This window comes from Trachemys scripta, chromosome 10 (genome assembly GCF_013100865.1).
Source record: "Trachemys scripta elegans isolate TJP31775 chromosome 10, CAS_Tse_1.0, whole genome shotgun sequence".
NCBI lineage: Eukaryota > Metazoa > Chordata > Testudines > Emydidae > Trachemys > Trachemys scripta.
Genome location: NC_048307.1, coordinates 9,325,600 through 9,340,121, shown reverse-complemented (window position 1 = coordinate 9,340,121; position 14,522 = coordinate 9,325,600). Strand labels below are relative to the sequence as shown.

General features: G+C 43.5%; 1 protein-coding gene across 1 annotated transcript in view; it reads left to right on the top strand.

The window, feature by feature from the left end:
- WIPI2 (WD repeat domain, phosphoinositide interacting 2) overlaps nucleotides 1–7,986 on the top strand; it is a 40,050-nt gene extending 32,064 nt beyond the window's left edge. Inside the window, exons 11-12 of the mRNA XM_034782907.1 lie at nucleotides 943–1,073; nucleotides 2,461–7,986. Coding sequence (XP_034638798.1) covers nucleotides 943–1,073; nucleotides 2,461–2,573 — 244 coding nt within the window. The 3' untranslated portion in view covers nucleotides 2,574–7,986. The remainder of the gene's footprint in view (nucleotides 1–942; nucleotides 1,074–2,460) is intronic.
- Nucleotides 7,987–14,522: the final 6,536 nt, after the last annotated feature.

Genomic DNA, 14,522 nt, shown 5'->3' with positions numbered 1-14,522 from the left:
GCTGTCTGATTGGAGTCAAGAATCAATCTGCTGTCAGTCTATACTTCTGTCTCTTGCCACGCAGCAGGTAATTCAGTTACTTTAACAAGAATATGAAACATGTGACTTCATCCATGGATGAGAGAACTTTCCAAAGGTGGGGAAGCATCATTATCCCCGTTTTACAAATATAGAAACTGGCTCCTGCACTGATATCTAATGTCATGGGACAGGCTTACTTGTAAGCTACCTTGTCTGTAGGCTAGCCACATGGTCTATTTAGTAGCAGGTCTGTAGAATGGTGTAGGAGAGATCAGGGCTGATAGTATAGCAAGGATTCATAGATTTGTAAGGCTAGAAGGGCACCATTATGATCACCTAATCTGACCACCTGTATAATGCAGGTCATAGAATTTCACCCAGTAATTCCTGCATCAGGGCTATAACGTCTTTTTGGGCAAGAGCATATCTTCTACAAAAAATCTAATCTTGATTTAAAGATTTCAAGTCATGGGTAATCCACATTACTGTGGTGAATTGTTCTACTGGGTAATCCTCATTGTTTAAAAAATTAATAAAAATTTGCACCCTATTTCTAGTCTAAATGTATCTAGCCTCAGCTTCCAGCCACTTAGATCTTTGTATGCCTTTGGCCTCATTTAGATGATTTGTCTTCAGTGTTTGTGATGAGAAGTGCAGTGCACCAAATGCTTTCCCTACAATTCTCTGGAAGGCTGACACCTCTTGGTCACAATGCAAGGGATGTGTGGCATTGAAGATTGAGAAACTGATTTTATTAATGCCTTTGGTCACTGTAATCTTCAATATTACACATGTATGATCTTTTGCATGCCTAATGTGGAGGTTTTGCATAATTGGCCTGCAGGAGAATTGACAGCAGTTGTATTGGTGATTGTTACTTGAACCACTTCTGCACATCTAATCCCTTTCTCTACCCACTAGGCTAGATGGCAGTATGGAGCCAGCCAATGAAATTTTAGAGTCTGCGTCACATGACCGGCCACTAGTAGCACAAACATATAGTGCTGCTGTGACAAAAGGTACTTATGTGCCTTCATCACCCACAAGACATGGTAAGGATAATGCTGGAAAATCGGGAGAAAATTATTCTAAAGATGACTCTATCCCAGATGGCTTCTTGTGCTCTTCCAAGTTTTGGCCTTTATCTTTATGACTCTGTAAACCTGTTATGAAGCATTTGTTCTGTTAGTCATAGTGGGAAAAGAGGGTAGCTGTTAATGACTGCAAGGGCCACTTTGGAAGCTTCACTGGACAGATCGTTTGTCTTTGCTACTTTCTGGGCAGTCTGGACAGAACTGAATATTGAACTGTACTTGGATACCATAGTAACATGTGCCTTAGATTATGAGGTTTTGTTAACCTTACGTAGTGTTAGGACAGACTCTTGGTACTGGCTTCTGCACAGCATCTGGATGGCAGTCCTTGTTTTGTAAGAGTTGCACAAAGTACCCCAATATTTCTGTTGCTGTCATGGTGAGGTTTGCCACTGTCCCACCAGTCTCTGACGCACAGATTAAATCTGTACTGGCTTGGTGGAGACCAGAATTTGAGTATGTTAGGGTTCCCTAAGTAAGTGGAGACCAGGTATATAGTTAATATAACCAGTATGAGTACCCTCAACTCCTTTGTGGGTGGCACACTGGCAGAAGATTTGGCCATGGAGATCACACATTTCACCGTCCCAGGGTGAATGCTGTGATGACAACAGCAGTGTCTGGGAGGGGGTCAAAATTGTCAGCCCACCTGCTCAGAACAAGGGAGTGAGCTCTGCTTAAATTTGGAAGCCTGATGATGACCTCATCAGCAAATCTTGGTTTTAAAAAACACACCAACTTGTGACTAAGCCGATATAGAATGGCAATGGTGCTATTGCGCGTAGTGGAGAGGTGGGCAAACTACAACCCATGGGCCACATCCGGCACGCGGGACCATCCTGCCTGGCCCTTGAGCTCCGGCTGGGGAGGCTAGCCCCCGGCCCCTCCCCGCAGCCACGCCGGGTGGCGAGGCTGCGAGTTCCTGCAGGGCAGCATGTCTGGGTCCAGCCGAACGGTGCAGCTGCCAGACATGTTGCTCGGAGCGACGTGGTAAGGGGTCCGGGATCAGATAAGGGTAGGGGATCCCAGGGGGCGGTCAGGGGACAAGGAGCTGGGGGGGGACGGGGGGTTGGATGGGTCAGGGGTTCTGAGGGGGACAGTCAGGAGGTGTGAAGTGGGAGGGGCAGATAAGGGGTGGGGGGCCAGGCTGTTTGGGGAGGCACAGCCTTCCCTACCCGGACCTCCATACAGTTTTGCAACCCCGATGTGGCCCTCGGGCCAAAAAGTTTGCCCACCGCTGGCGTAGTGTCTTATACTTCAGCTTATAAACTTGCATCAGGAGTTTTCTTGTATCCAAGCTCCAATTTTTGCTGCTGAACTCCAAACATTGTCATTGTTTCTGCAGCCTATCCAGAGGATCTGGGTGCAGTGGGTGGAGCTTGCCTGGAAGATGAAACCAATGCACTGCGATTGGATGAAGACAGTGAGCATCCTCCCATGATTCTTCGGACTGACTGAACTTTGACCTGTGAACTCACTCCTAAAGCAGAGAACACTGGCCTGATGTTTCTTGAGGAATCTCGTGTTATGCTGCTATGAACTTTGGCATGAATTGGGAGAGAGGATGACAGACTCCAAAACCAGTTTTAAACGTTGTAGCTGTAGTCCTAATTCTATACCATTGGGAAAATATATGGTTTCAATTCAGTGGCTTTTAATCTTGCTTATCTATTTTAGCTGTGTGTGGTTTTGCTTTTTTGTTTTTTGGGGGGGGGTTGTTTTGTTTGCTGTTGTTGCCAAAACCTGCTGTTTGTGCAGTCCTCAGAACCTACTAGCTTTGCATGCATTCATGTGCCAAGCAAGCATAGGAGAGAGAAGCCACTTGATAACAAACTAAAGTTTGTATTTTTTTATATATGTATATAATACTTAGCATATATAAGGAAGGAGTGGAAAAGTGGTTCTGGATGCTGAGGCTGGTTCTGCACTGACAAAGGTCCAAATGGTTCCCTTTCATTGGCTTGCAGGCATGCCTCATGACTGACATGCAACCTTTAAGATGCAATATCCTGTTTCTTGGGTTCCCCCTCCCCTTCCCTGAACCATTTGGTTAATTAAAATTCCTTCTGAATGTTGCTTATTTGTGGGAGTGTTCTATTTGTTGGGATGGAAGGCCTGTTTCCTGACTGGAATTTCTTCTGTCCCCAAGAATATGTAATCTAGAAAGTGCCTGTACAGGAAAACATTTTAGGGGAAGGAAAGCTAGGAAGGGGTAGACATTTACTGTTTTTAGATGTGTGTTCATCTATCCTTGCTATTTGGAGCTGTCTGTCTTCAAGCCAAGTTAGCCAATATGCTGACTTAGAAGAAGTGTTTCAGGTTAATAACTTGGAAAGCACTTTCTTCTTCCCTCCCTCTGTTAGATCAGTTATGTCCCTGTCAGAGCAGCAATAATCTCTCATTTTATACCTGCTTTAATCCCTCAGAGCAAGGCCAGCATCCTTCCTGCCAAGGACTGGATGGAGATCGCTTCAGAGTCTGTCAGCCCTACTTCTTAAATGGCCTTAAGGTTTTGCATTGGGAAGATACAACGCTCCCCTCTCCTTTCCTTGTCTCCGTCCAATTTGGATCTGAGCATGCTGCCTCAGTAATGAAGGTTGAGGAATTATGGAATGCTGATGTAAATATAAATGACTATCCATTTGAGTTCCAGCTTTTGAGAGTTATTAATCTTCTCTCAAGGGTTCCTTGGATAACTAAACTACATTGTGTGTTGCCTCCATTTCCACCGGCTTGAGGAGCACTTCTGATGCACTTGAAAGGGATGGTTGTCCATTAGGCAGCTCTGGAATGACAGTTCTTGAACTGCTGTGACCCTGGCTAGGAGTGAACAAAGTTGGGCAATGCTGCCATCTATTTATAATGTGCCTTTTGGATATATTAGGTGAGCAAAATGATTACCACAGCCTTCAGGTGTGAGTGTTGCTTTCCTTAGACTGTAAGTCTCCTTTACCTTTCAGATAGTGAAACTGATTACCCATCTCTCACTCTGGCATATCTTTCAAACAACCAACCAACCCCAAACAGATTGGAACAAAAGGGAAAGTCATAAATCTTGAGAGAGAACAGAACCAGGATTTCCTTGAGTGCTTTCCCAAATTTAACTTTCCTACCAATCACACACAACTATGGTGCTGCTTAGATTTAGGATTTGTTACTATGCATGTTGTTGAATAGGGGCCGGCAGTGGGGGCAATTTGTCCCCAGAGCTCAGCACAGGTAGCTGGGCTTCTGTTTCCTTTAAGGGAGCAGAGGATGGTGGTAGGCCCTGCCAAAGAGTCTTGTCTTATGTACAAACTTACCTGTCGTCATGCTGTCATTATAAAATGAACCACTGTTAGTCAAATCAGTTTCCTGAAAGAGAATCTTCATCGTTCTCTCCCAGATCCTTCTCATGGGGTGGGGAGGTGTCAGATTTGCCTTTACCCACTTTGAGCTCTCCGCTGTTCTGGATACGTTGAATGGAGCAACTAGGTTGGGCCTCTTCAGTGGTCTCCTCTGAGTGTATTATGTTCTGAAACATGTTGAAATCTCATTAAGTCTCTGAACTTCAAGCTCTGTCAGAAAACTAAGCCCCATAAATAGAATTTGTGACCATTTGTGAACCACTGTGGGCTTTGCTGTGGAACTTATAACTTTAGTGAGGCCTGAAATGCAAGTCTTACAGCAAATACAAGCTCAGCAGGTTTTGTTGGTAGCCGAATAACTACCAAGAGACTTCAGATGTGGTTCTGGTCACGTCCGTTTTGATAACCCATTTGGAGGCTTGGCATAAATTCTAAACTCCATCAGAAGGGCTTGTAATAAACAGTCATGAGCACCCCTGATGTAACATAGGTCTGGTAAAGGTACAAGCTTTACAACTTCTGAGTTATAATGGCACCAAAAAATACTTTCCTTCATTTCAATGTAAACTAAGGGAATTTCCTGACAGTGTTCCCCTTTAAAAAAAAAAAAAAAAAAAGCTAGTGCTAGTGTGCAACACTCACAAAATACTACACACCTGTCAGGACATTCATAGTTTAAGGTTCCAGCACCAACCTTAGCTCTGCCTCTCTGCTCATTGTCTACCTATAAGCTTGAGACCCCTCACACGCTAGCTATATTTCCCATAAATGCCATAGACTACCATCTCCACCCATATTCTACATACGGACAGATGAATAGTTTACTAGAGACTCAATACTCATCCAAGTCACCCTTCTGCTCCAGGCTGAAGGCGATAATTTCTAGTATCTTGACCTTCCTGTGCGGTCCAGAGATTATCCTTGCTTGGCCAGCATACCCCTATGGGCCAGAGAGCCCAACCTACCTCACTCGCCATCATTGCTGTACCTACCTGTCCAATGGAGGTCAAAGAAGCCACTTTCAAGAGATCTGTCTTTATCCAAACCACTCAACACACCAGCTGGTCACAGATCCTAGAATATGTATCCCTGACTATGGGGGTGATCTTTCGTCGGCTTCTGTCCCCATGGGAAGGAGCTGGCTTGCATGTAGGCCCTGCTTGGCAACCGCCTTTCTGTCCTGCAAGATGTGGCTGTCATATCTCCCACCTGGCCCTATCTTGTAGGTCTGTCACCAGTTGTGATGTAAACAATTCAGGGGTTGAGAGAAACTCACTGCATCTCCTCATCCCTTCCCCGTTCAGCCTGGATCTTAAACATTGCCTCAGCAGAAGTGGGAACCTGGCCATTGGGAACTGGCTGCTGACAAATATAGGAGTTCTCTTTAGCATAGGGCTTAATCCCAGGTATATAAGGGGCTGCCTTATGGTGACAACCCACTCTTCCGTCATGTATCCTCATATGACTAAGGAGCGTACTATTGGAAGTCCTGTGCTCCACACTGCAGGTGGTGTTAAAACCTTTAACTGTGAATTTCCTGAGTTTCTAGTGTGTGCGTAGGGTTCATATTTTATTAACGCTCTAGCGGGCAATATATTCTCAGCCATAACTCCACCTACATTTTCTTTAAATACTGCACTTATCAAAGGCTTATTTTTAACAATAAAGCTTTTTGGGGAAAGTGTCAGTATGTGGTGAAATGTATAACCAAAGATGACATGCTGCGGGGGGGAAATGTGTGTAGTCTTGGAATTCTAAACTCAGGTGTTGCTAGGTTCTAGGGTTACTAGTTCCCATTGAGTACCATAGATAGAGGAGGGGCTGCGCTTCAGATACTTTTTGTTAATGTGTACATAGCTAGCAAGTGTGCTTGTTCTGTGGCTGCTTTGAGATCGGTCAGTTCTTGTAATTTTTCTCTTATTTTTTTTCTTGAGTTATGAACCAGGAGATGTTGCCTGCTTTGGACTCTCCCTAGAGCATTGTTCCCGCAGTATAACCGTAGGTAAATCTAGCAGTTAAAAAGTAACTGGGCATGGCAGAGAGGAGAACAGAGCATTGTAGAATCATGTGAGGAAGTGGCAGGAGGTTCCTAAAGGCTGCTGCTTTTTTCCTAAAGTCCCAATTCAGCCAGGCACTGAAGCACGTGAGTGGTCCAGTGAAATCAGTTAGGCTCAAAGTTAAGCACCTTGCTGAATTGGGGCTCAGCTGAGGAATTTCTTAGGACTAATACCCGAGGACTAAATTTCCCTAAAGGAGTAGGGAAAAGCTATCCCCTTTTTTTTTTTTTTTTTTTTAACTGCCTCAGATTGCATATAAACATCAGTTGGAGTACGAACCTGAAGCTGTTTCCTTAAGTATAGTAACAGGAGTTTCAAGCTGAAAGGAAGTTGTTTACAGCTAATAATTAAAAAAAAAAAAAAAAAAGGAGACCAATTGGAGAACTACCACCACTTAATAATTCAGCCAGAGACCTAGGGTTGTGAATCTGATCAGCAGAACTTTTTTCTACTGGGAATCTCACACTCTGCTTCCTTGGTTCTAATAATGGCATCTGCACAAAAGATAACGTGTAATAAGGTTTTAGAATTTCTTTCCTAGAGGGTCACCCCAGCTACTCAGCATATTTTTCTCTTCTATGCAGACCAGTTGCGGCTGTCTGGGGGAATAATCATGTCCTCCCACCCCCCAAAGCATTGTCTGTGGTCCTACTCGCTGTACTTGCACAGCTCAAAACCCCTGCCCTGCTTTGAAAGTTTTATCCCTGATAATTAAAGCCCAACTGCAAGGAGCACAGTAAAGTTTTGATTTAACCTATTAGCACTTGAGGTCAAGGCTTAAGTGTCTTCTCTGTGCAAGCATAATTCTTCATGTTTCTGGGAGTTACGCCATATGCTGAAAGGAGATTAGACCCTTAAAATGCTAATGCGGCTCAGGAAAGTGCTCACAAGCAAGAGAGTCTGGCTCCTGGTGTGTGAATAACTCACTTCAAATAGCAATTTCACAATTGAAGGCACTTAGCAAATTTTCATTTATGCATCTTTAATACTTAACGGGCACAATCCATCTCTGTAAAATAGCGGACAACAGGTCTTCACTCTGTCTTGCAAGTAGCTACTTTTCCATGTGCATTGTGGGTGTCTTGGCTCTATACTGTTCATATGGCTGCAGAAATTGCACATTAGTCCTTACTTCCTTTGTACATAATTTGATTAATTTGTAAGTGGGTGGGGAATTGGGTAGTAACTAGTGTGAGGAGTCCAGTCCCCAGCTCCTGAATTTAATTGAGTCAGCGTCTTTCTCAACCCTCTCGACCCAGTCAAATCTTTCCCTTTCAGATTTACTTCCTTATCTGGAAGAAGGTGCATCCTGCAGTGCTAATACGCTTCTGCTCAATGTCTGTATAAAAAAATGGCAAAATCTGTTCACAAATAACATTCCACACTACCAAGTGTCCAGCTCTTACTGCTAGCCCATTGCTGTTCAACTTTTATAATTGCATAAGAAATTAAACCTGTGTTGTGATATGTATTTTGTGTTGTCTTTATTCATTTGCTACATGAAAATGGGGTCTGTTAGCTGTAGATGACTTTGTACAAAAGAGAAGAGCGCTAGTTCAGATAGCTTTATCAGCTACAGCCAACACTGCCATGCATTTGCTGTCAGGGGACACCGTCAATCTTACAAAACATTGCAAAGATCATTGTGAAACAATGCAAGGACACATGGCAACTTTCATCTCCTGGCAGTTTTCTAAACACTTTTCTTCTCCCCTAGCTGCCCTCAGCAAGAAGAATCTGGCACGGATGGAGGGGAAGGGGAACAGAACCTGCCTGACAGTCACTGCCAGCTTAGTGCAAGGGTTTGTGATGGTGAAACATCCTCGGAACCAATTTTCTGCTCCCCTTGCTGGTTTCACACAGGGACCTTTGTGTGTAAGGGGAAGAGGCAGTTCTGGCTGCTCTTCCACTCCAACCTTGGACCCTACACATTTCAATTTATATTGAGAAATTCATAACTGGCTTCATTTGCTGAAGGAGAAACAGTTACATGGTGGCCTCCAGCCAAACGGCAACAGCTGCAGTGCCACCGTTGGACAGTTAAACACTAAACAGACTGAGCCTGGAGAAAAGCAGGCGCTGGGGCTTCTGGAGGAATCTGTTCCAATGCTGATGCTATGTTGCTACATGAGACTAGGGAGGGAAACGGACTATATAGCGAGCACTGTTCAAAGCACAAAGCCAGAGAAACCAGGAAACAGGAGCTTTCTGTTATTTTGTTTTAACAATCTGCAGTAAGGAACTGTGGATTTCACTACACATACGCTGTTCCTTTTTAGAGTCCTAATTAGGTGTAATCCTCTTCCACCCCCACCAAAATTCTCTGCCTTGTCCTATCCTGCGGGGAAGCTAGAAATAAGAACACTGGATACAATAGCATTAAAAGGGTGGCTTCTCTAAGGCATTCTGTCTGGGTGGACTGGGGTATGCTACTTTGTTTTTCTTGTCTGCAGTACTTCTTAGGTTCAATGGAGCAAACTCTATGCTTTCGCCATGGGCGCGATGTGCTAAGAGAAACACAGGATGTTGTCTTTCAAGGATCAAACTCCAGGGCAGTGTGTAAAAATGTTTTCACACTACAAATGCATCCAGGAGGCTTGTGGGAAGTCTGCAGAAGCCTTAGCAGCACAAAGCTATCCATTTTTAACTACAGCTTAACCAGGGCTCTTTAAAGTGAATTGTTTTTACAAGCAGCTTTTCCACTTTCTCATGCAACCTCTACCACCACTTTCTTCCCTCCTGCTCCCTCCCCCCTAAAGAAAAAACAAAATTGCAAGAAAGCAAGACAACGTGTGTGTGTGTGCACGTGCGCACACACACACACACACACACAATATTAGCTCTATTCTTGTGCAGCAGCATATTCGGCAGTCAGGGGAGGATTACTTTAAATAAATTCAGCCCTTGAATTAAGCAATTCCATTGAAGTCATTGGCTTTGTACCTGTTTACGACATTACGGACTCCGACCTATTAAATCTGAATTCCCAGGGAAGAAGATGAGAATATTTCTGTCTCAGGTTTACTTTATCACAGTGCGCAAACGTCCAACCCGTCGTCTTTGTAAGTACATTTTATTTGCTGCACGCTGCCAATTAGTTTTTAATTCTCTCTCACCTTGAACGGTCTCTAGGCAGACTTGTGACTTTCAGGAGAGAAGTAAAACTTGGAGGGTTTTGCCGCCCATTGTAGTTCTGAGCTTCTGATTCTGTTCCTTAATGCCTGCGTTTGCACTTGCCTGAGCCCTAGGACGCTTGAGGCCAGGATGAAATCTGTTCAGGATGAAATCTGTTCAGGGCAATGCAACTGCTGAGGCTGTAAATTAGTCCAATTGTACATACTGTGCTACAACTGTGAAAAGGCTGTTCTTGGGGAATTGGGGAATGTGCAGTAACAGTGAGGTGCGTATTAAACAAAGGTAGAATATAGATTTGGAAAAGTCCTGGAAGACAGTAGCCGTCTTATTCTTGCAAATGCTCTGACTTAGGAAACCTCTTCTAATGCAGCATAACTATGTTTCACAGCGATCCGGTGGTAATAAAAAGGGCGGGTGTTGTATGAACTTTAGGCACAGGCAAGAATTGTGCCTCCTCTTCTCTTCAGATGATGGTGCTGAGGTTCAAAGCACACATTGGTATTGGGCTTTCTCCCATCTATCGAATCAGGGGTGGGCAAAGTTTTTGGCCTGAGGGCCACATCTGGGAATAGAAATTGTATGGTGGGCCATGGATGCTCACAAAATTGGGATTGGGGAGCAGGAGGGGGTGAGGGCTCAGGCAGGGGATTGGGGCACGGAGGGGAAGGCTCAGGGGTGCAGGCTTCAGGTGTTGCTTACTTCCCCGACCCTGTTCCCTGGCTGGAGCGCCAGAGCAGGACAAGCCCCAGACCCCACTCCCTAGCAGGAGCTCAAGGGCTGGATTAAAATGGCTCACAGGCCAGATCCAAGCCATAGTTTGCCCTCCCCTGATCTATATAGATAACTTTTGCTGAATGTTGTTCTGAGCACTAGAATAGTGTAGCGCAGGGGTAGTCAATAAGGCTATGGGCCAAATCCAGCAACCCCAGATACTTCTGAACAGACTGAAATCTTTTATTTACTTATCACTGTTGTTTTTGTATTTTTTCTGGAATCTGGACCGTAACTATACCTTGACCAAGAAATTTGGACTTTGACAAAAAATAATTGACTACCTCTGGTGTAGTGCTTGTCATCTCCATACCATGTGCCAAACTAGCACCCCTGGCATCTCTTAGGGCTGGGACCCTCTGCACAGACAGTTCCATGGCCAGATTTTGGGCAGAGTTCTGCCAGGCATGAGGCACAACTTCCTTCAGCTAATTTCTTGGAGCAATATGAGTTAAATGGGATTCTAGGCTCACCATTCCTTAGTTTATTTAAATACACACACCACACACACACAGATATATCTCACTGGCTGTTTTAGCATCTTTTTATGTTTTACTGGCAAGTTTTTAAGAATATCAAGTTGCCTAGAAGGGTTATATTAATAGATTTTTTAAGACGAGGAGGTCATCTAGTCTGACCTCCCGCATAACGCAGGCCATAGAATTTCACCAGTGATTGTGTTACGGATAGGATACCATCTACTAAGGCCTAGAGTGAGATCAGCAGTGAGATTGTAAACTTGGGTCCTGATTCTGTAATCCTTCCTCATGTGAAGAATTCCCCTGATGTCAATGGTATCACATAAGTAAAAGTTGCACGGTTGGGCTGCTACGCTGTAGTTTCTGGTTCCTTCTCTCTGTCCTATCAATGGCTAACCCTTCCATCAGCGCGATACAAACCAGCATAGGGTTTCTTCACGTAGTTTAACACTGTGGAGTTGACTGCTGTCTAAATGTTAAAAATAATTAGTGCTGTCAATTAATTGCAGTTTAACTCATGCAATTAGCTCAAAAATTAATTGTGATTAATCGCACTGTTAAACAATAGAATACCAATTGAAATTTATTAAATATTTGTGGATGTTTTTCTCCATTTTCAAATATATTGATTTCTATTACAACACAGAATACAAAGGGTATAGTACTCACTTAATATTATTTTTATTACAAATATTTGCACTGTAAAAATTATAAAAGAAATAGTATTTTTCAGTTCCTCATACAAGTACAGTAGTGCAATCTCTATCATGAAAGTGTAACTTACAAATGTAGATTTTTTGTTTGTTTGTTACATAACTGCAGTCAAAAACAAAACAATGTAAAACTTTAGAGCCTACGAGTCCACTCAGTCCTACTTCTTGTTCAGCCAATCGCTAAGACAAACAAGTTTCTTTACATTTACAGGAGATAATGCTTCCTGCTTCTTATTTACAATGTCACCTGAAAGCGAGAACAGGCATTTACATGGCACTTTTGTAGCCGGTGTTGCAAAGTATTTATGTGCCGGACATGCTAAACATTCATATGCCCCTTCATGCTTCAGCCACAACTTTGGAGGACATGCTTCCATGCTGATGATGTTCATTTAAAAAAATAGTACATTAATTTAATGTGTGACTGAACTGCTTGGGAGACAATTGTATGTCCCCTGCTCTGTTTTACTTGCATTCTGCCATATATTTCATGTTCTAGCAGTCTCGGATGATGACCCAGCACATGTCGTTTGATTTACAAACACCGTCGCTGCAGATTTGACAAAATGCAAAGAAGGTACCAATGTGAGATTTCTAAAAATAGCTACACCACTCAACCCAAGGTTTAAGAATCTGAAGTGCTGTCTAAAATCTGAGAGGGACGAGGTGTGGAGCATGCTTTCAGAAGTCTTAAAAGAGCAACACTCCAATGCAGAAACTACAGAACCCGAACCACCAGAAAAGAAAATCAACCTTCTGCTGGCGGCATCCGACTCAGATGATGAAAATGAACATGCGTCAGTCTGCACTGCTTTGGATTGTTATCGAGCAAAACCCGTCATCAGTATGGACGCATGTCCTCTGGAATGGTGGTTGAAGCAGAAGGGACATATGAATCTTTAGCGCATCTGGTATGTAAATAGCTCTCAACACCGGTTACAACAGTGCCATGCGAATGCCTGTTCTCACTTTCAGGTGACATCATAAACAAGAAGTGGGCAGCATTATCTCCCGCAAATGTAACCAAACTTGTTTGTCTGAGCAATTGGCTGAAATAGGACTGAGTGGACTTGTAGGTTCCAAAGTTTTACATTGTTTTATTTTTGAATGCAGTTATTTTTTTATACATAATTTGACATTTGTAAGTTCAACTTCCATGATAAAGAGAATGCACTACAGTACTTGTATTAGGTGGATTGAAATACTATTTCTTTTGTTTTTTACAGTGCAAATAGTTGTAATCAAAAATATAAAGGGAGCACTGTACACTTCTTATTCTGTGTTGCAATTGAAATCAACATATTTGAAAATGTAGAAAAATCCAAAAATATTTAAATAAAGGGTATTCTATTCTTGTTTAACAGTGCGAGTAATTGTGATTAATTTTTTTAATCACTTGACAGCCCTACAAATGATTAAAACAAAGGTGGGCCGAATGCACTGGAGATCGCTTCAGAGTCTGGGCTGGCCAGGATCTGAAAGATTTGGCCTGCTACGTGCAGCTTTGGTTTTCCCTAGCGGAGCGGGGTACTTTGTGGGGCATATGCTGGGAACATCGCTGCATTAGGACAAAAAGTTTGAAAGAGAGATGACGAAGAAATGGCGGCAAAGCAAACAGTCCATACCTGAAACCTAGGAACAGCCTTTCACTGCAGATGAAACAGAAAGGGAAATCAAAACCTTGAAAACAATTTGTGGACTTGATATCTCCTCTGGATTTCTGAAGAACCTGGGAAAAACTAGCAGACAAGGGCTAGCCATCTTCGATCTAGATTTCTTGTTTGCAGTGTTGTAGTCGGGTTGGGCCAAGGTATTAGAGAGCCAAGAGGAGTCCAGTAAATGATATTACCTCAGCCACCTTGTCTTTCTATCTAGAGTCATACAAGAGAATAAAATACCTAAGAGCTGGCACAGAGCAAAAGTAAAGCCTTGGCAAAACCTGAGAGACTGCTGACTTGCAACAACTCCCCATCTCTTTGATAGGCTGCATTTACAAATGACTTCAAAGGCTTATCCTTCAAAGAATTGTCCCTATAGTTGATAACTTGGGTGTAGATCAAGCAGGTTTCAGACCAAACCGCCGCAGTGCCTGCAGTCAAGTGCTGGCAGTCACCGCCTACCTCAGCATGGCTTTCAGCCTAGGCAGAAGCCAGGCTCAATATTTCTAGATCTTACTGTTGCATATGATACAATGTGGTATACAGGTCTACTGTAAAAACTGTCATTGGTCCACAAAAGTGGGGTTGTCATGGTTATGGAGCTGTTGCGGACAGGCTGCCTATTCCAAGTTTCACTTGGACCTCCAGGAGCTGTTTTTTCGGTCCCAAAACAGCGATCTACCCCAAGGATCCCTGTGACGGATTTCCCTCAGGGTGCCACTTGAAACTGGGGTACCACTGAGCCCACCTGTCCCACCAGCCTTGACACTGTACTGCTGAGCCAAGCCCTCCCTCAGGCTTCAGACTGCAGTTTACCAACACACACACACACACACGCCCAGCTGCAGTGTCATACAGCTGCTGAGATCAGCTCTGCATGGGAAGGCTCAGCTAAGGAATAGCCCAGCACTCAAGTGCACACCCTCCCTCTGGAGTGTGAACCCCAAATTGTATCCTCTTGCGCTGCATAGAGAACTAGACAGCGTAAGCCCATTGAAATGTGCCTCCTCCTGATATGTAGAGAAAGATATGCACAGCTTTTTACTCCTCCCTCCCCTCCCCCCCATTATCAATTCCACAAACTGGTTTTAGAGAAAACAAAAACAAGTTTATTGAATACAAAAGATAGACTTTAAGTGATTATAAGGGAGAGCCAACTGATCAAAGCAGATTACGTAGCAAATAAAACAAACATGCAATCTAAGCTTAAGATACTAAAGAAACTGGTTACAAGTAGGACATTCTCA